The sequence below is a fragment of the Hyposmocoma kahamanoa genome, unplaced genomic scaffold (assembly GCF_003589595.1).
Source record: "Hyposmocoma kahamanoa isolate Upper Pololo Valley unplaced genomic scaffold, ASM358959v1 202, whole genome shotgun sequence".
NCBI classification, from domain to species: Eukaryota; Metazoa; Arthropoda; class Insecta; order Lepidoptera; family Cosmopterigidae; genus Hyposmocoma; species Hyposmocoma kahamanoa.
The window spans coordinates 2,630,012-2,652,853 of record NW_020653726.1 but is presented as its reverse complement, the minus strand read 5'-3'; the positions used below and the strand labels follow the sequence as shown (position 1 = coordinate 2,652,853).

General features: G+C 34.2%; 1 protein-coding gene across 1 annotated transcript in view; it reads left to right on the top strand.

Annotated features, from left to right (window-relative positions):
• The window catches only part of LOC113227015 (pituitary homeobox homolog Ptx1), a 76,668-nt gene that overhangs the window by 46,026 nt on the left and 7,800 nt on the right, over nucleotides 1-22,842 (top strand). The window contains exons 3-4 of the mRNA XM_026459870.1: nucleotides 246-374; nucleotides 9,166-9,407. Coding sequence (XP_026315655.1) covers nucleotides 246-374; nucleotides 9,166-9,407 — 371 coding nt within the window. The remainder of the gene's footprint in view (nucleotides 1-245; nucleotides 375-9,165; nucleotides 9,408-22,842) is intronic.

Below are 22,842 nucleotides of genomic sequence, written 5' to 3'. Positions count from 1 at the left end.
TTTTATTCCCACCACCACTTTCCTACTTTCTACTTGCTTTACCGAAAAACAGTTCCGGGACTGGTCCTGGATGTCGGAAGCTGTTGCAATTGGCCATAGTTCACCAAGACTACAATATAGCTTAAACGTTTGTCTTAGAAGAGGCCCGTGTCAAACATATACATCCCACTGTTATCTACCTTTGTTGACGATGTTCAAATGTAAATATGTCCGCACGCTCACTTATCGTGTATTGTTTGTTACAGTATGGGCAGAGACAGGCGAGTTTCGGGACAGCGGGCACTCGTCCCTCGCGTCAGGTGGGTCCGGCATCGAACAATCGTCGCTATACGCGCCGCCACGACCGAGGCGCGACCGTAAGAGTGCCGACGACAGTGAGTATACGTTTTTGTAACCACTGGATACCCCGCAAGTGTTGGAAAATGTAGTAGGACTGTTAATAAACTAACCAACCTAGTATACTCATGGATATAATTCAATATTTTAGCACGAAAAAGGCGTAAAATTTAAAGGATAAAGTTAATAAGTGGTGTAAAATCAATATTTTTGATTCAAATATTTTTTTATTTCAACCATGTTTACGTGGATTATTGTTGGATAACAAAATTATGAATACGCCACAGAAAGAGCATGAAAATTCAACCCAACTATATTAATTCATTGTCGATTCATTCAAATTACGAATTTATTGATTATTAAACTAAATAGTTCATATTTCATAATTTTGGCGCCTCTTAGGCGAAGGCCTTTAATTCGTAAAGTATTAGTGCGGGTGACCTCACAACTGGTCGCGCGTATATATATGGCTGTGCTATATAGGCTGAATCGAAGATGCTGAGCTGACACAGACAGTCTCATGAGCTCAATTAGTAGAAATTTAGTGCACAATTTAAAAAAGCATATTCTAAATGTTTAAATTGCTTTTGCTTTAATGCCTTTTGTTTCCCCTAAATATCGAATTATCTATGGCTAATATAAATGTATAACTATATTAAAACTTTGAAGAATATATTAGATAAATTTTAAGATTTTTTTCTATTATTATTCAAGTACGCACATACTAGGATTATAGCGGTAACGTAAATTATACGATGAATGTAGTAGCAACAATAGATACTTGTACTCACATAGTTGTGCAAATACGTACATAAGTTGCTATGGACATAGATAAATACATTTATTATAGCAGTATGTACAATGATAAGTAATAAGCGCCATTCTTAAAACGAGATAGCTGTATTTAATAACGCAATATCAAGAATATTCATAATTTGACGTAGACCACACATTGTGACAAACTTAAAATTGAAAGTAAACGGGTAAGCGCTAGAGTCCATGGCAAATACGCGCGCGGTATCCTAATGCTTTCACAAACACGCGCGCACGGTCAACTCTACGCCATTCCATTTTCAAAATTTTAATTTTTTTTAATAAACAAGTTATTGAAAGAAATTCTTGTTTTAAAGTGAATTCGGTGAGAGAAAATTAAATTTTGTATTGTACAGAAAGCCGTTCTTATTTGTTTTTTTATTAAATACTTAACTGTAAAACCCTACTCTAATCTATTTTTTATCTGAACTTAAATTAAAACACGTAGAATAACTGTAACACTAAGGAAAAAAATTCGTTAGCAAAATGTGAATATAGTGGTGTAGAATTCCGTGCTGCGCCGGATAACAATAGAGCTTATCACTTTAATTAAGTAAATTCTACCAATTCTTATCTGGTAGATGCGTTCAGGATATACTTTTATCTGTTTTTTAGAGAATTTATAACACAGTGTGTATAAATTTGTTTGGAACCTTATCTAAACGCAACAGACCTTGTAACATTTTAGGTAAAGCTTTCTTGATTTGATGATTTCTTGAAAGGGACTTTTACCTTCCCGTTTTGAAAAAAACTCTGTCTCAACTAGATCTTTTTTGACCTGTATTTCTGCCAGTAATGATATTACGAGATAACTTACGTCAAAAAAGAACTTGGACCTTTTTATTTCATCCTGTATTTATGGTAGACGTAACTCACGTGACTAAAAGACTAAACGAGTATTAATAGAGATTTCAAAACCTTTCGATATAGCATCTCTATTGTTTGAAATTTTAGTGTTGTTTTCCGTAGACGGAGGAATCAGCTTCATAGACTTTAACGGCAACTTAAAGAAATTTGAACTCAGTTTTTTTAATATATTTCATGTATAAGTGTCATTATACAACGCCATGTATCAATATACTACGGTATTATGTATCTCGTGTTTGCTCATGAAGGCAAATATTTTTATTAAGGTCATGAATATTCAATATTTAAAGTAGCCAGTTGGCGTCGATAAGTTTGACTACACGAAAATAGCTCATTATGTACGGTTCTATGTAAATAATTAAAAGGAAATGTAGCGGTGTTATCGAGAATATCAAAAATTGTATGTTGGTGTGAAGTGGCCGTGTACTAATACCGGTAACACATGTTCACCGGGCTATTTGTCGACGACGTGTCGGCGGCGAGTAACCAAAGGTTCCAGCGAATGACGGATGGGTCGGCGCTACCTCAAAGCATCCCTATCGACATGCTATCACCACGATATCGGCTCGATATCTCTCCACTATCGTTATCGAACGACAGCGGTAGCGTACAGCCTAACTCCACAAGACCATAATCCCACCTTGTTCATTATAGACCAATGAGATTGCTAGCTTTACAGATTGATGATTTTAATAAACTGTAATTAAGTAGATGGCTATCTAGTTGAAGTAGCTATTTTTAATTAACAAATATTTTAATTAAAAGTGGCGTGATATTTTTTAAATTGTATCTGGTAATGTCGGTACTACGTACATTGATTGATTCCTATTACCGAATATTTAATTAAAGAGCTTTGGATACATTTAATACAATTTAATGCAGACCAAAAATATGCTTACATTGATTTTAAATTAATTTCATTATGTTCTGCAATAATTTCGCTAGTAATTCTTATATTATTATTGTTTATTCAGTAATTAATGGTTATTGAATAAACAATGAACAAAAAAACGAGTATTTTAACCTGTTACAGATATTAAACAGTTCATTAAAAACATAGATTTTATAATACAAATGCACTTTTCAAAAGTTAATCTGTTTTTCTTTCCCTTTTATATTCGTATGTACACTAAAAAACACTGATTTTAAACCATTCAGCCTATCGAAATAGTTGATAGAATTAATCACACATCAGAATTGTTCAGAACTCATTACAAGGAAACAAGTTATATAGAGGTCTGTTTGTGGGTCCAGAAAGTAAGGTATTGATGCAGTTGCAGTTTTACAAAGTTATGTAACGTCTAAAAGTAGAAACGAAAGTAAAAGGTATCACAAACAAAAATATGATTAAATTACCCAAAAACGGGCCTAAAAACTAAAAAACCAAGGCAAGCAAATACATGTAACAGTTACACCGGACCACAATGACGTCAATATTGTCCCATCCCTATTTTTTCGTTGGGTGCTAAGTAAAGATAAAAATGCGAATCGATTTTATTTTTATCAATTGCAATAGATGTTAATTTTCTTATCGCCAAAACCACCCACAGGGTTTAATTTCTGTATACTTTGGAGAAACCCGAGGAATAAATTTGGGGCATAACGATTAAACTCTAATAACTATTCAATCAAGATAACATTCTAAAACAACATGTGCTAATCTCACACGTTATAAAACACACGAATGACAACGATAGCTTATCTGCGATGGTATCAATGCGATAGCTCCAATAGTATTTCATGATCACAAGATTGTATTATGAAGTTTCATTTATGACTATTCTATATTTATGGCACTAATAAATGTATTAATATGTGTGTTGTAAATTGTAATATTGCACGTGCTGTCGTATCAAAGCTGTACAAGTTACTCCAAACTTTGGCTGTTGATTTTGTTATATTTCCTTGCCGACAGACTGGTCCCCTGAACAATATAACTTGGGCCTTTTTAAGGTGAGATTGAATAGGCATTATTTAGGTGTGCATACTCCATCGTCGACCTCATGCGAGATGGAGACCAAATGTGCACTAATTTTTAATAAAAAAATCCTGTAACTTCTCCTAATATTGAACATACAGCGCGATTTCCTTATGGCATATTATTCGAGTACCAAAAAAAAGTGTGTAACAAATTAATTTCCACTGTACGTGTCAGTAAACTTTTAAATTCGACTTGTAGAAATTATTAAAAAAAGAAATAAGTGCAACAGGATTAGCAAATTGTTCGAGTGCGATGAGTGCCTTTTTTTGATTACCGCTATATAAAGTTTGACTTTTCGAGCAATTTTATTGGAGAAATGAAGAAATAGTTGGTTACTAAAAAAAATTAAATAGGTAAAAACTTTATTGTCCATGACAGCGTATTGACAGCTTATATTTTAGGATCCACAAAAAACGAATGCCACTAGACATGCTCATCAATGTAAGAATCAACAGACATATTTAGAATACACATTGTAAACTTGAATATTGTGCATATTCCATCGTCGACCTCATCATCACTTTCCATCAGGTGAGATGGAGTTCAAACGCGCACTTAATGTTTTATTAAAAAAAATATTAATTGAAAAACTGTTCAAAACTCTTCTGTTCAAAACTCTTCAGCGGTAGATATGTCTGAAAGCTCCGTTAGAGACAGGCCCACGTAATAGTGTAATTTTGTTTTTACAAACCCCATAACAACTATGGAAAGCGTGTATGGAGACACATGTTACCATTACTGCTTAATAAATTACCAAGTGACGTTTTGATAAAAATCTAGGTAAACCAGAAAAATGTAAAACTATTCTTAAATCAATGCATTTATCAAATTGTGAAATTTAATGTAATGTAATTTAAAAAAGTGATGGCAGCGATACATAAATCTTTTAATGGTATTTTTTAGCTGTTTTGAGTTTATTTTTTGTAAAATTTTACTTGTGAATAAAACAACATTAAAAAAAGTATTTTATGTACACTAAACTTGACTTTGTATATCAGCTTTACATGTTTTAACAATCATTACGCTAAATTGAATACTTACGATATATTTGCCGAAAACGTGCAAATTGTGCTAACGTAATAACTCTCAACGTTAAACTTTTATTATATTAAGATATAAAAATATTATACATCAATATTACATTATACATATACATTAATTTGCATTAGTAGTACTAGAGTTCCTTGTGATAGAGTTCGTCCAGGGGAGTACTGCTGTACTGAAGTACCTTAACTACTTCTGCCGCCAAGCAGTAATGTAAACACTACAGCGTTCCGGTTTGGAAGAGTAAGAGCCCAGTTACACGAGGTGAAAGTTTTCGCGCGGCGCGCCCAGAGGGTCCTGGCAAAATTACAGGCACATGGGACTTGTAAACTTATGTCTCAGGGTGACGAGTGCAGTGGCGGTACCCCTAAGATCTTTGCGATTTAAAGCTCTGAGTGGTACTACAACTGCTATAGATAGGCGTGTCTCTTGCCACCAGGCGCACGACTTAAATGAAAAAAAAAAAATAAAACTTAAGCACTTATTTCATGTCAACATTTATATAAAAGATCAGTCACTTTGTAATAATTTTTGTCTCTAAGCCATACACTAAATCAATTTCTGAATAATTATTATTTGGTAACGTTGTAATTCATGTCTTTTGGCAGAGCATTATAAATTCGGACATCGATAGGTACCATTGCATTTATTTTTGTAATAAGACAATCTAGGTTATTATTGTACACCTCTATTATGTACATCTGTAATTTTTTTTAAAGAGGCTTAGGGTTTTGCTTAACAAACCATGTCACTTCGAAAATGTACATTCATGGCAACTTTATTTTCTATTATTATTAACCTCGTGATCTTAAGATTTTACAACTGTCAAATAGGTACGTTTTTTTGCTGCCGTTTGGATTTGGAACATTATCGTAGCGACATCTCTTTGAAATCGTTTAAAGTAATTTGTTCGTCTCTTTTATCTCTGACTTAGTTCTTAATTAATAAATTATAAATTAAGGCTTCAAGTGCCTCTTACCCCGATATTCCTCTTACCACGCCTAACCCTATCTTCTCATAATATTGGACTTCTAATGTTGGAGCGTGATATGCTCACAGGAGAAATAGCAATACTTTAAAAAATCACCTTATTTGAAATGCAATACTATAAAAAAGTAAATACAAATTAATAACAAAATAAATGTATGCATATAACAAAATGAACCTACGATTTAAAATAAAATAAATATTCAGGAACAAGACTACAGACAAGACACAAATTGAAAAAACCTGCATCCGGGGATTGCTTGTCAAAAAGCTATTGTGAACTTTCTCGTATGACTGTCTACAACGTGATAATGGAATTTTTAAAAAAAGAATATTGCACTATCGTGTGGGTCTGCCTATAATACACCTGTGGTAGCCATGGTTTGTGGTTTGACCTACCGCTTCTCAAGCAGAGGGTCATGGCTTTGAAACCGGGCTTGCAACTCTGAGTTTTTCGGAATTTAATTTCAAATGTACTATAAGCTTTCCGGTGACGAAAAACATCAATAGGAAACCTGCACACATCTGCAAAGCAATTTAACTATGCCTTGAAGTTCCCAATCCGAATTTGGCCCGCGTGGGTACTATTATACCCCCAACTCTCTGTTGTATATGTAAAGTTACGTGTGTTGGGGTCTAGTTGAATGCTCAATGGTTGGTTACGAACTGACTTTATTTGACACATTTTAAGTAACTTAAAAGTGTTTACTCTTAACAGTTGTTAAGTTACGACACTAATTACTTTTTCATGTTTGAAATGTATTTCGAAAAAAAAAGACTCTTACTTATTGAAGACATGACTTTCTCTCTTCGTTAATTACTTAATGATTTCACGTATTTTCCTATGATTTATTTATCCACAAAAAAATCTTAGTCTCAGTCTTTTCCTTTCGAGCATTACTTTTCTTACTTTACTTAAAATTCCGCCATTTTCGTATTTTGTTTCTCGTTGTCTATGTAATTTGACAGATATTATGAAATTAACTACGTCTTGCAGAAAGGTAGTTACTTTGCCGCCCAAAACTAGAGACAAATATATCACGTTTATAAAAGTTACCGCCCTAGTTATTCAATGTGCTGTATAAAAATAATAATGGAGACCAAACCATTCTGCTCGAGATATCACAAGCGATATCAAAATAATAATATACATTTATTCATTGACGTACTTCATACAGACCCATTTAATGTTAGTATAGATCTATTAATTAATTAAAGCCAAATATTTCACTTAAAAATGTAATATTATTTAATGTAAAAGTTTACCTCCATAGAAAAGACCTACGACGTGTAAGTGATGATATTTACAAAAATATTTTCCCTAATAACATACTAGTTACAACTGATGGTAATTACTCACCTATGTCGTAATAAAAAGCAATGCAGTTAGAAAGAGACAGCAAGAGGGTTTTGAATATAATGCACGAGTTGATATTATACTTTATCAGTAACCAATTTATATAATAACTGTTCTATCTGAGTCCCCACCCACTAATGTACCTCCCATTTTACGACAACATTGAGTGCATTATATAAGTTTTTGTGATACAATTGTTGAAGTGGTATAGCGGTGTATTCGAAGAATGGAACGTGAGAAAGTACACAGAATAATCTCTGAGTTTAATGTTTTCCATGGAATTAAAGCATTATTTAACATTAAAGTCTTTGATTTTTAATCATTTGCGCTAACAAAAACTATTAAAAATTAAGGTAAAATTAGAAGTGACTTGATGACGATCCGAGATAAATACACAGAAAAACTCTTTCTGAAGACATTTTAGGTGCCACAAAAGAATTTGTTTAATGCATATTTTTTATACGCGTTCTTAGGAATTTTCTTTTATTTGAAGTTAAACGAAAACTGGGGCCCAAATAAATAAGGTGGCAGTACTTCTCTGGATATAACCTTTCACAAGGAGCTTTACTGCTACTATTGGTATATGCCTTCTATAGGTATGTATCTATGCTTTCTACTCTGGGTCTTCAAGCAAGCGCTCTCCTACCCCATCTGTGGTCTTGTCTATGGCATAAATGGCCTGCCCATTTCCACTTTCTAACACCTTGTCTATGTCGATAACATTCGTTCTTCTCCTGATGTCTGTGTTCCTGAATTGATCTCGAAGAGAGATACCGTAATGTGATAGCTTATAATAAAAAAGCCATGGTTAGTAGAATCAACAACCCCTCCCGCTGCAAGGCACATATATCTCCTATGTAGAGCATTAAGACCGTATTCCACGTCCTAGCAATGCGGGATGGGGACGTCACATGTTTTCCAAAAGTAGTTCTCTTTTTGACTTCTTTTTTATTTCTTTTTGACGTATTTAGAAATTAAGGTAATTTCGCCACAAGGATTCAAACTGAAAAATAAAATTCAGTTGAAATTTTCTTTCTTTTCAGTTCCTAACACGGCCATTAACCTTGTATTAACTTTCTTACAGTACTTTCAGCTAGTTGTACGTTCTTTTGACGTCACTGTCAAAAGATACAATTTCGATTTCGAACTTTCTATATAATCAATATCGCATATCTCTATAATCACAAATGACTTACTTGCACGTCATCCTAAAAATAGAGTTTACTATCAGTACATAAATATTGTAGAGTGGCAACCATCGAGTGCCGAATTTACAGTGGTGTCATAAAAGCTGCGCGAGCGCCTAATCCGCGGCTTTGCGCTACTGTTCGCCATGATTCTATTTTTTATTTATTTTTTATTACGAGAATACCTAAATCACTTTTTGCTTTATTTAATTTTGTATCCCTTCAGAATCATTAAATTGACCGTAATAAAAAATAAGAGCACATATTTAAAACATTTTATGTCTGTGTAAAAACAAATATTTTTTATAATACTGCGATACTAAATGAAACTATATAAAAATGTTTATGTCAAAGTGAACAAGAATTTTTTAGGCGAACCTTCGCTTCAACGAACTACACTTTTCATATTGTGGAATTATGGACTAAAGAGAGCTTATATATATATTTTTAAATATTTATTTTACTAAAAACGCCTACTATAGGACAGTAACCATTTTTATTTTTTCTAAAGTGATTTTTTCAATGAAAATCTATTCGAAAACGCGCGTGTTGCACTTTTGTATTTTTTAAGATCGTCAATTCTTTGATTCCAGATCGTGCTTTAACATCAGAGCCCACGATCAAGACGGAGTCCACAACACCTGGCATAGGCCCCGATGAACCCATGGACGACAAAGGCGACAAGAAGAACAAACGCCAACGGCGCCAGCGCACGCATTTCACCAGTCAACAACTCCAGGAGTTAGAAGCCACGTTCGCGAGGAACCGCTATCCTGATATGTCTACGAGGGAAGAGATCGCGATGTGGACTAACCTAACTGAGGCGAGAGTTAGGGTAAGTCAATTTTTTATTCAAATGTCTATACAAATGCCGTCGTATTTCTCAGCATAAATATATGGAGCGGAATTCCCTGCCTGCAGACTTAATCCCTGAACGCTATAACTTGGATTTTCTAAAGGCGAGAGTGAATAGACATTATTTAGGTGTTCACGCTCCATCAAGTAAGAAAGAGGCCAAATGCGCATTTAAAAAAAAAAAAATAATAATACATATCTTGCCGTTGATGTCATAGACATCCACTTATTAATAAATTAATAAATAAAATCAAATTTACACAATTTAAAACTCGGAACATAATTAGGAAATTTTGCTTTATGACAGAATTAAATTCAAATATCTGTACAAGTGTTGTCGTGTTTCTAATTACGAATAAGTTATTATATTCTTAACGTTGATACCACCGACAAATGAATAATTAAATATTTAAAATCTATGTCTGTTGTCACTTGTTGTTACGACAAAATTGTAAGTTACATGTTACTTTGAATTCTTACATGTTTGTAATTATATGACTAAAGCCGGTTGGTCAGTTTGAATTTCGTACTAGTATTTTAACGCTTTTTTGAATTTGAATTTTTTGAACTTTTTTTTTTGAATGTTACTCAAGTCAAAACGTAAATATCTATAAAAATAATGCAACTAACGCAAATACAGTTATTTGTGGTCCATAAACAGAGCATCTGTTATTATTAATACAAAGGTCTAAGAAATACAAGAAAAATTTCTTCTTCAACAAGAACAAGAAATTTTTCATTGTGTTCGACTTTATATCAATAATAATAAACATCATGGAAAAAATAATATGATATTCAATAAAAATAAATAGAGTATCTGTGACTAATAACAGCTTAAAAAATATGTGTATGTAATAAATTTATTGACAGTGACAAGTGACAGTGACCTGTTGACTTTCCTATGAAATTATTGGAAATTCCTTAAACGGTGTTGTTCTCTACGTGATGTGATTTTCTTACAACTAACATTTATGTAAAAAATGCGCACTAAAACTTGACACTCTCCTTAATTTTACAATAACTCACATATATTATTTAAAAATTTTGATAATCGAACTGGGCCATACCCAGTATATTAATAACTATGTTAAGAAAATTATCCGAATCGAAAAAAAATACGAACAGGTATATTAAATTAACAACTTTATGTGTGACAGGGCAAAAGGTGCAAGACAATATAAACGAGGTGAATGTTTAGCCTAATCGTCGCATCCGGCGCTCCTTCGGTATTTTTGTGCTGTGCTGCCCGACGGAACACGGAATCCCTTAATCCTCACGGATTTGAACCGTCTATTTCGGGCTCCTCATAATCCATAGCTTAAGTCTGATCGCATCCACACTCACTGTCAATAGTTTTGGAAGGCCCGGTAGATTCTGCGGTTGAAACTCCGCTTTACTATTTACAGTTTATCAGAATTCATTGAATGTTTTCCGGTTGCTTTGCTATGACGGTTTGGTCGTGGTTAATCTAGACACGTGATTTTGGTGGATTCTTTGTTCATGTTATTAGAATATTTGTTCTTTCTTGGCTTTAGTATGTATAGGTAATTGAGTAGGCATGCTGTTTATTTTTGTTCCTATAAAGCATTTGCAGTCGTATGTTTTTGACTTATGAGTCTGTCTAAATGTTTATCAATGTATCGAGCTCTTAGGATTTTGCGATTGTTGCATAAAGGAAATGAAACTATTTAAATGAACTAATAAATGAAATATTCTTTATTGTACATAATTTTTTTTTAAATTACAATGACAACATAGAACAGTAATGTAAGTATCACAGAGTAAGATAATGTACCACTGTATTTTTTCGGCTCAAATCGAATTACTTAATAAAAAATAATGTTATTAAATTAAAATAAAATAATTTGTAAAACAAACATGTGTAGCGTACATTGTAATGTTCTTTGGATGAATTTAATTAGTAACTTTTATAACTACATATATTGAAAAATGTGATGTTGTAGGCGAATGGAAAAATAAAATGGATTGAAAAGAGATTAAATGAGGAAGTTTTGGAAAGGGTTCGGGAGGAGAGAAGTCTTTTGAATGTAATAGAGAGGAGAAGGGGGAAAATGTTTGATATTTGTTGTTTAATGACGAATTTGTGAGAGTGATAATTGATGAGAGGATAGAAGGGAAAAGAAAGAGAGAAAGACCAAGAATGGCATATAGTGAACAAATAAATAAGAAGGTCCAGTTGAACAGGTATAAAGACGTCAAGAAACTGGCTATGAACTATGAGGAGTGGAGAAAGCTACACCGACAAGTGTCTGGCTTTTGAACAATATGAATATTGAAAAACAGGGTGGTTTGCATAAATATTAGACATATGGTTGACGACTTTACTATCTCAGTCAACCGTGGCCATAGAACCTGTAAAGGCCCCGAAATGTTGGTTGGTTTGAAAAAAAAAAACCTGAAACGATTTGCATTCGAAAAAATTGTTTCAATTCCAAGTTTACCAAAGTTGTCAGTTTCCTTTAATAAACACTTAAATCAGACGAAACAAATTAATGTTAATGCAACATGTTCGCAACAACATTTGAATCGATGAATATAAAGCAATTAAGACACTTGGGTTGGTGTAAACCGATACTGAGCTAAATTCTGAGATGGCTCAAGTGTTAGATATTAATTTCCAGTGCAGCCGCGGGTGATCCTTAAAACATTCCGTATGCGCGCAGGGTTGTCTCATTATAGTCCGATGATTGTGGTACTAAAAAGTAGATAACAAGAATATCGAATTAGGATTTATAGAATAGAATAGAATTGAATTATTTATTTTGGACCATGATCCATAATAATGTTAGTAATACAGTACATTTTTCTTACGTGCTAATACAAAATTACTTAATTTTATACTTCCGCGGCAAAATTTTACAAATGCTATAATTGAATACCGAACTTGCTGGCACAAGATTTGGGCAAATGAGTACAGCAACGTAAAATTGTAAAATACCAGTTCCTTATGTTCTAATCGATTTGTGTTTTGTGACCGTTTGTTTGTCTTGAATAAATAATGATGGTAACTTAACAAGTGACATAATTATTAAGACATATTTTGACCACTTTTAGAAGTTTTAATTAGTGCTTTAATTTTTTTGCGATGCCCAAAAGAAATTGGTTTTTTTAATCGAATTGTATCAAATTATGATGCGTTCATTTAATTGAACTCTAACAAAAAGTATATAGATGACTGCTTCAGGATAAATTTATTGCAAACATTTGGCTGTTAAGACGAGACAGATTTAAAAAAAAGTTTTAAAATATTATTCTACAAATTAGTAAATTACCCAGCCCTACTGTAGGGATTAGAGGCAGATCGTCCGCACAGCTCGGCGGCGCGCCCAATAAATCAGTGCGCGCGCGCACCGATAAATCGCTCGCATTATTTCTGTTCGCTCATTAGGGTCATTGCCTGCGCATTGACTCAATTACCGCTTAACAAACGATCTGCTAACACTTCCGAAGGGGTACTTGTAAAAGTTAACAAGACAAATTGCTTGTAGGTATGGAAGTGACTTCACGGTAGCTTTGATAGTGTAAATACCTGCATGCTTATTTATTTATTTCCTTTCGGAAGTTTTTTGATGTACAGAATCCTTTTTCATGTTTCATTCAAAGTTGCAAATGGAGGAAGTAAATACGGTACATCAGGATCATAGTAATATGGCGTGTGCTGTCAGCCCATATCGTGAATGTGTAGTCCTTCTAAATTAGTTTTCTTTCTATTTAAAACTTGGCTCTAAATTAGTTAGCCGGTCCAAAAATTACATTTTTGCAAAAAACCTACTTCAAAAGTTTGTTCATTCGGTTTCGGTGGTTCGTAACCGTGATCGCCTCAACGATAATTGAAATGCGAAAGTCCTCGACGAAATGAATCATAATATGAGTAAAAACACAAGGTAGCTGCTGTGCACATATGCAGCAGTAGAGCTCCCTGTGAAAGAGTCCAGGGAAGTACTGCCTTACCTATTTCTGCCGCCAAGCAGTAATGTCAGCATTACTGTGTTCCGATTTTGAAGGGTAAGGGTGCTGGTGAATTACAGGCACATGGGACTTGTCAACTTGATGGTATAAAAAAAAATAAAAGACTTATGTCTCAGAGTGACGGCTGCTATGGCAGTGACCCTAAGATTTTTAAGATTTAAACCTCTGAGTGGCACTGCAACTGTTATGGACAGGCGTACAGTTTACCACCAGGCACACGACTTGTTCGTCCCGTCACTTGATATTATAAAAAACTATTGACAGTTCCATTCATTTGTCTGCCATTTTTATCATCAGACTAGTTCTAGATCACCTTAACATTTGGAATTACATCTATTTACCAAGTTTTATTGAAATCGGTTAACGGAAAGTAGATGAAATTCAGTAAATAGGGTTCAACCTCTAATTTGCCACCATTAGAGGTGGAATATTTTCTTCAAATTGAAATGGGATCACTACTGAAATACACAAACAAAGAATCATCGAATACAACAAAAAAAGGACCATCAAAATCGCTTCACAAATGTCAGAGTAATCACGTAACATACTCAAAACAATCGATCGAATTGAGAACCCCCTCCTTTTTGAAGTCGTTTAAAAAGCTTTACAAGTTCGTGACATTGAAAGAAAGATATGCGCCTTTACTTAGACTACAGTCTTCTGAAGAATTCATGTTAAATCTCTACAAATTGCTATGTATTTATTCAAATAGTTTTTCAAATAATGCACAATATAAACGTGAAGATCTGTACACTTTTATTGAAATAAGCTTCTCAAGATCTATGCAAGCCATCCTCGTAATACGCTCAGTAGAAAAATACAGTCGAATTGTAAATCTCCTCCTTTTCAAGTCAATCGAAGTCGTCTCTGAGAAATATCTCGTTCCGCGAACTTATTGACATATTCATATAACAAAGCTGTTTGTAAAAACAAATAAGAAGTGAAACGTATAATTGTTGCTAATACTTTAGTAATTTCCTCCTCTGGTATCCAAATTCTCCAAAAAGAATACAATAAAGTATTGATAATTCGCACTTGTCCAAACAGTAACGCGTTGCTTTAAATAATGTTAATCCCGTTACTTTCGTACACGTGTTGACAAAGGCATCCTGATGTTGGAGTAATATAAATTATTGTATGAAAAGGGTGGCGGTCCAGGACCATGTACCAAGAATATTTTTGTTCTTTTTGTTTACATACTTTGTCAAGTTTATTAATTAAAACGAAAAAAAAAAATGTTTTTGTTACTGTGCGTTAGCTTGTTTATACAGGTTTAGTTTGAGACACTAAAATGGTGGCTTCATTATTGACTTAAGATATTCATTCACTGATTTCTCAGCTTCGTCATAAACAGAAGTTAGTAATTTCAAATTCCATAATATCGTAAGGGTACGGGTGGCTTGTTTTGTTTGCTATTCTAGAATGGTGGCTTCATTATTGACTTTAGATATTCATTCGCTAATTTCATAGCTTAAAACATCATGTGCAGAAGTTAGTTATTTCAAATTATATGATATCACAAGGGTTATTCAAAGCCTGTCAAATTACCAACCTAATCATGTACTTTATTTATTTGAGTATAGATAGTCTTAGCTTTTCGGTGAAGGACAACTTCGTGATGAAACCTGTACATAGAAGAAGGTTCGCAACCCTTGGAAAACATGTGAAGTCCCTGCGTTAAGCCAGCAGTGGAATGTGTAAATGGGTTAATTATGTTGTTTACAAAATCGTGTTTGGGTAATTAGTAGACAATAGACAATACGTGTAAATAATAATTACTCATTAGCGTTTTATTATATTATAATAATAATAATAACGCACACACTCAACATAGCCCCGCACCATGGCAACCCTGGGTCGCGGGTGCCATGGACACACACATACACAACCACAGATTACACCCAAACTCACGAGAGAAATAAATGTAGGCCATACAAATATTTCTCCCGGCCCGGGCATCGAACCTGGATCCTCTGCGTGATGGTAACCGTTCGGCTATAGAGTAAGTTTATTATGTATGTTATTGTTATGTATTAGGCATATTATTACGTATGTTAGTCTATAAGGATGTATTTACGGGTCTTTTGTAACATGAATATAAATAAAAAAAAATAATATCCAAAATGGATTAAATTTCGTCCGTATGGAGCGCGCTCGGGAGACTATGGTCTTAACTAACTTGCAAAGTATCATAGTAGATCATATTCTACTTTAAGCACTCTCCATTTTTCGTGGTTTTTGTTTTACGTAAATCAGAAAAACCTATGAAGTGTTCCGTTATACTACAAAACGAAACAACCTGTCAACTCGGAAACTCTAATCAATAGACGTACCTAGAAGAATATTAGTAGTGTTTTTGTTTTGATATATCGAGTAGTTTTCCTCGAAGGAGCGGACATCAGGATCGTCGGCAATCGGCCGTGAAATAGTCGGTGACACATTTCATTTGGCGCATGTTGCTTCACCGCTACGCTACGCACGAATTGGAATCGCATTACGTTGAGACACCCTGTTCAATACGAATTATTGGAAATAATGATAACTATTAATACAAAGATCGAATACAAACAAAATTCCTTCGATCTGAAAAATCTGTGTGTTTCTTACAGACCTTTTGTATCGGGTTTTTCGATTTTTATCGCCCCGATACAAGTCCTGTTAGAACGAAGGAATTTTTATTAGTGTTCGATATCAATAAATATCAAGATTGGAAATAGTACTACATTGGCGAAATAACAATTTTATTGAGAAAAACAATATGAATGACAGAAAACATCCAAAATTAAATATAGGTTACCATTACTTAAGAATCGATACTACCTCAGCTTAAAATTCACATTTTTCCCGTGCCAATACGGTTCATTTTCTTTGAGTCAGGCGGCAAAGACACTGGCTTTGTTTCAGAATTTGTTTTTTTTTGCAAACGAAAATAAAGCCATTTGAAAAAAGTATATCGTATACTGTACGTGATCTATTTAGTTTAGTTAATATTAAAAAATCATTGATATTATGTAAAGTACCTATTGAATATGGCGGTTTTCTTGTAAAATTTCGAGGTAAGTTTGTGTTTTTTTTCCATCACGAAAATGTTTAGGAATCGCGTTTTTTACGTTTACGAACCGTATAATAATCAGTGTATGCCCTCAATTTTACTATATATTTTTTCCAAAAGTGATTAATTCAATTGTTATGTCAATTCACTGTTATGCGGAATCAACCAAAGCCATTTGCGGTAGTATAGACTCTTAAGTAGTCATATTGTATTTTTACTTTTCCAAAACAGTCAATCCTATAGAATTATAAATAAAAACTAGCACAGCACAACTCTAAATCACATAATAATTAATTGAATTGCCGCTTACGTGTGGCGGGTGACCCTGAGACATAAGGTGACAAGTCCCAGGTGCCTGTAATTTCACCAGCACCCTTACCTTTCAAAACCGGAACGCAGTGATACTCATATTACGGCTTAGCGGCAGAAATAGGTCAGGTAGCAGCACTTTCCTGGACGAACTCTTTCACAGGAACTCTATTGCTACTAAACTACATTACTGTTAGCAATGTATTGTTACTGAACAGGTAATTGTAATTTAACAAATATGCATAGAAATTAAAAAGAATGCTGTTAATAACTTTCTCCTTAATTTGTTTACGAAGATTTAGTAACACAGTAATTTTGTAGAAACTGTCATGAATCAAATCTCGAGACGATTTCAAAACGACATTCGGAACCTATAATGTGCGACCCAGAGATGAACTTGTCGTATTGGTTTACGGGTTCATAAATAGACGACGCGGATTACTTATGACAACTTAATAGTAATCCTTCTAAGCTCTTTCACTCCACAAATAGATTCTTTTGAAGTATAAAGTATAGTTCGTAAATATGAGAAATTTGACTTTATATGCATTGTGGTTAGTTTTGAAACCAGTTTTCAATTCTCCTGTTTCTAAATATAAATTTAGAAAAAAAAAATGAAAGTAATATTCTACTCACTAAGTATAATATCTATTATACCAATTCCTTATAATATATATGTATATTAAACTTATTTTGAGGTACGTACATATGTATAGCTAAGGTCAAAATGCCAAAAATTCAAAATGAAATCAGTCTATATATTTCGCAGTTCACCAAAAATTAAATTTAATACAAAATTCTAAAACAAAACCGGAACCGCTGTAACAACATCAAAAAAGGTGAAAAAAAAAGGAGAAAAAGGTGGAAAAAACACGTGTAGGCTAGGAAAACATTTTAGTAGCAAAAAAGCGTTGGATCAAACACTCTCGTTGCCAGGCACGTAACGTTATTTATTTTACGTGGTCATCGCTGTGCCGTGTTTTAGTTGCGCTTTTACCGTCGCCCGCGCATGTAAACAATTTAGCGAGCTTCTCGTTTTGTTCTAACATGTATGTTAGAAAATGTTAAAAGCTTTTACTTCTCTAATATTTCTTTGTATGACGTAGAGATGATGCACACTACTCCAGGCTGGATTCGGTTTCGGTCTACGAATCCTTTTTTTATGATAGTGACGGAACGAACAATTCGTGCGACTGGTGGTAAGCGATACTCATGTCACTGACACTCAGAGCTTTAAATCGCAAAGATCAGAGAGGCATTGCCACTCGCCGTCATCCTGAAACATAAGTTGCCAAAGCCCAAGTGTCTGTAATTTCACCACGATCCTTATACCCTTCAAAACTGGAACGCAATAATGCTTACATTACTGCTTGACGGCAGAAATAGGTAAGATAGCAGTACTTCCCTGGACGAACTCATTCACAAGGAGCTCTACTGCTACTAAAACTATTAAGGACCCAGGATCTACTGCTAAGTTGACGATGGTGCACCCCTTCGGCGTAAAAACCCAATTATATACTATTGCATTATATAAAAATCGCAATGCAATAAGTTTTTTGAAAATTGATTATGCTTTATATCATAGGTTCTGCTGCTTTTTGGCTCATTTAGGCAAAATAAAAAAATTTCGACGTCTATCATCACAAAAAATAATTGAAAACACGTACTTTTATATAACTTATCACAAAAAATCACAAGGAAAAAAATTATGATTTTGTAATGTAGTTTATATAGATAATTCAGGTTTTTTTTTAAATACGGTAGCACCCCCTGGACAGCATTAACGCTTCCCAGATGCTTCCGAGACCCCTACCGCCATCCTACGACTCTTCAGCGCCCATTGGGGAGCGGTTTAGCATAAAATCTTACAGTTTCAATATTTTGACTATAGTTGAATTCAGCTATCTACGTCCTATTGTTGTTGTAATTGTTACATGAAATCAAAATATTTTACAATTACCTAGTAATACATAATCACAATTGCTTAATGACGTCTTAATTAATTTATTTGTTCGGTCTGTTCAAACAACTTTATACGCACGTCAATAATTGCGTCATTCTACGAAAACAGTCTGAATCAGTATGTACATGGATTGCGGTTGGTTTATCTACAATAGCTGAGCATCAGGATTTGGCGTGTTCACCTTGTGCAGTTTAGGATCACGTGACTCAATAGCACAAAATGTAATTATCATATTTTTGCTCAGATGTGTGGGCGTTTTTGTTAATTTTTGACGTGTTCTTGACCGTTCCGGGTCCCGTAATCCTGTGTATCTGAGTCATTGACCTATTTCAATCGAGTACCTATTTCACATATTTGGTTTATTACTAATTTGTAATGTCTTTTTTCATTGTATTACATGTTAAATAAGGTACATTGGATATATTTAGCTAGGAACTCAATTAAAAAGTGTCTCATGTGCTGACTTTGTGATAGATTTTGATTTATTTATTGTCTTCTCAGGTGTCTAATTATTAAGATGGAAATTTCTTGTTACTGTCATTTATGCACTTTTTGTTAATGAAGTTTGATTGTTGTCTTCACATCAAGTAGGGTACATTATTTTCATATCAATGAGTGTATCAAACGCTTTCATCTTGTTTTAGAACAGTATCCAGTTTTGTGAACCGAATTTAAAAAAAAATCTTTTTTTATATAACTTTCACTCAACTTTATTGAAGACGATGGTTTTTTATAATATCAAACGACGGGATGAACAACACGTACGCCTGATATAATAATCGACACGCCTATCCATGACAATTACTACAAACTTTCAATCACAAAGATCTGAGGGGCAGTGCCATTACGCCCATCACCCTGAGACATAAGTTGACTAGTCTCACGTGCCTCTAATTTCACTAGCACCCTTACTCTTCAAAACCGGAACGCAGTAATGCCCACATTACTGCTTGGCTGCAGAAATAGGCAAGGTGGTAGTAGTTCCCTGGATGAACTATTTCACAAGGAGCTCTACGGCTACTAGCTAATTTGGATGAATTCTTTGCTTTTGATTATCAAGCGATGAAATAATTGAAACAAGCATGAATGTAGTTTTGTTATTTTTAGTCCAAGTGCATTGAATATGTGTTGCATTCAACATGTAGATAAGAAAAAATTATGTCATTGGAGCATTTAATAAAAAAAATGTATGAATAAACTGGACATGGACAAGATATTTACAAAGTTTTAGTAGAAATTGTAGCTATAGTTGAAAGTAGGATAGTTTGCATTAATATAAGACATAAATCGTTCATGACTAAACCAATTTATGCAGCCATTACCTAAACCTTGATGATCTGAAAAAACATTTAAATTTTTTGGAAATCCAAATGTATATAATAAAATTTTGCCAGGCTCTCTCTATTCTGAACAATGATTTTATCGTGTAAATTATGAGATCAATGATTCTGAATGAATCAGTAGTTGAACTAGTAGCACTTAAATTTATGTCTCAAAACATAATGTAATGATTTGTGACATTCATTATCTTCATCCAATCAAATCAATTTACGAACGCGATTTTCTCTTGGCGTCGGCCCAAACCATATGAGTGACAATAATCTCCATCAAGGCTGCATTAACGATAGACATGTTAGCTTTAAGGAAACCTGAATTAAAGATTTATTTAGTAATGTTTCTTACCAAGAAATTTAATGTATTCAAGATAGAACTTTATTGAAATAAGTGAAGAGATTTAGTTTTGATCCGTTTCGATTGATAATATTTTGATTATTATTGTAAGTTATTGTAAATTGGAATAACATTTCATATTAGAATTGTAAATAGTAGAGCTTCTTGTAAAAGAGTTCGTCTAAGAAAATGTATTAGTAGTTGTCATAAATTGAAATGGAATCTCTTTTCTTATGACTTTTTTTAAGGCGCCTTCAATTAGCCGCTTATATTAATCAAATGTAAACAAACCGTAATGAAGTATTTTATAAGACATTACCTGGTTACTTATTGTAAAATTATAATGAAGTTTTTGAAAACAGTTCTAATATATGATAATGTTTTCAGCTAATAGACAACATTTCGAACTACCTATTTAAAGTAGTACTAAATATATAATATAAATATAATATTTAAATAAAGATGTTTAATAACACGTATCACAACCGTCCTACGATAAACAACCTAAAATCCAGACTTTGAATTAAAAAGATGACAGCTATGCGACCAAATTAAAGATACAGCAGTAATATAACGTATGAAACTCACTATTATTTATTGTATTTGATCGGTTAACCTAATGCCAGCTGAAGTTTGTTTACTTTTAGTTAATTACCTAAAGCTTTATACTATAGAAGTGCTGCGAGCGTCTGTGGCGGTGCTGCTGCGCCATTACTAATTTTTATACAATATTTAGAAGCGCAGCTACAGCGCCACAAAGGCGCCAGAGCTACGCTCTACAAGCATTTCATTTTAAGATTTTTAGAGCGTGTAATTTTAATTATTATTACAAAGATGGAACACTCAGAAGAAATTCCTTGGATCCTGCCGGACTCGAACCGACGTCTTCTAGCATACCGTGACAGACGCTATACCAACTAAGGCACGGAACGTACCAGCGGACCTCACGAATTTTTCTTTGTGCTTGCGTCGTATCTTTGTATTTGGTTTTTCAACCACTTTTTAAGCCGTAGCACATCTATGAGAAATTTTATGATATTTCGTCACACACTTAGATCTTTGTGTTAATAATTATAACAAACTAGTGGAGTAATTTCGCATAAAAATAATTGAAATTGTCATTTTAAATTAATTGATTAAAAAAATATATTTTATTGTAGCAGTAGAGCTCCTTGTGAAAATTACTGCCATACCACTTTTTACCGCATAAAGTAATATGAGCGTTACTGCATTCCGATTTGGAAGGTCCTAGTGATACTCCAGGCACATGGAACTTATCAACTTTATGTCTCAAAGTGATTGGTGCAGTGGTAGTGTCATATTTGCAATGTAAAGCTCCGAGTTACACTGCAATCGCTACGACGAGTGCAGCTTACCGCTAAGCGTACGACTAGTTCATGCGATCACTTGATACTCATAAAAAAATAGGTGCCTGCTAGCCGACATGCATCGGCCTTGACTATATTGATGCTCATGCAGATATCACACGGCCGCGGCGGTTTTTACGTGGGCGCACCGTGACCTAATTTTACCCGCCTACCATCAGGTGACAGTGTGATCAAATATTTGCCTCTATTTGTATTTGTTGTAACTAATTAAAATAAATAAATAAATATCCATAACGCACACACTCAACATAGCCCCGAACTAGGGAAACCCTGTGTCGTGGGTGCCATGGACACACACATAGACTATCACAAATTACACCCAAACTCACGAGAGAAATAATTGTAGGCCATACAACTATTTCTCCCGGCCCGGGAATCGAACCTGGGACCTCTGCGTGGCAGTCCGGCATGGTAACCGTTCGGCCACGAGGGCAGTTAAAAACAACTGGAATAATAAACTGTCAAGTCTCAGGATAGTGTTTTGTAATTTCATAAGAACAAGAATCTTTTGATTGTTATCAAGAAAAACCTTGAGACGTAAGTTTACAAGTCCCATGTCTTTGTAATTTCACCAGCACCCTTGCTTACCCTTCCAAACCGGAACGCGGTAATGCTTTAATTTGAAATTTATCATGAGCTTTTCAGTGAAGGTGAAAATATCATGATGAAAACTGCACGTTGAAGAAGGTTCACAACCCTCGGAAAACGTGTATGTGAACAAGTCCCCAACTCGCATTGGACTATGGCTTTTAAACCCTCGTCTGAAAGGAGACCCGTGTCCGGCAGTGGGACGTATACATGTGAAAGTGTATGAATGGTGGGTAATGCTCACATTACTGCTTGGCGGTAGAAATAGGTAAAGTGGCAGTATTTCCCCGGGCCAACTCGTACACACTAAGTTCTACTGCTACTTGTGTCTGTGTGAAAGAGTTCGTCCAGGGAACTTGTTTTTACTATCATGATATTCAAATATTTTGTGTAAAAATACTCCACTAGTTTATTGTTACTATTGATATAAAGATCGAACAAACGTAAAGAAAAA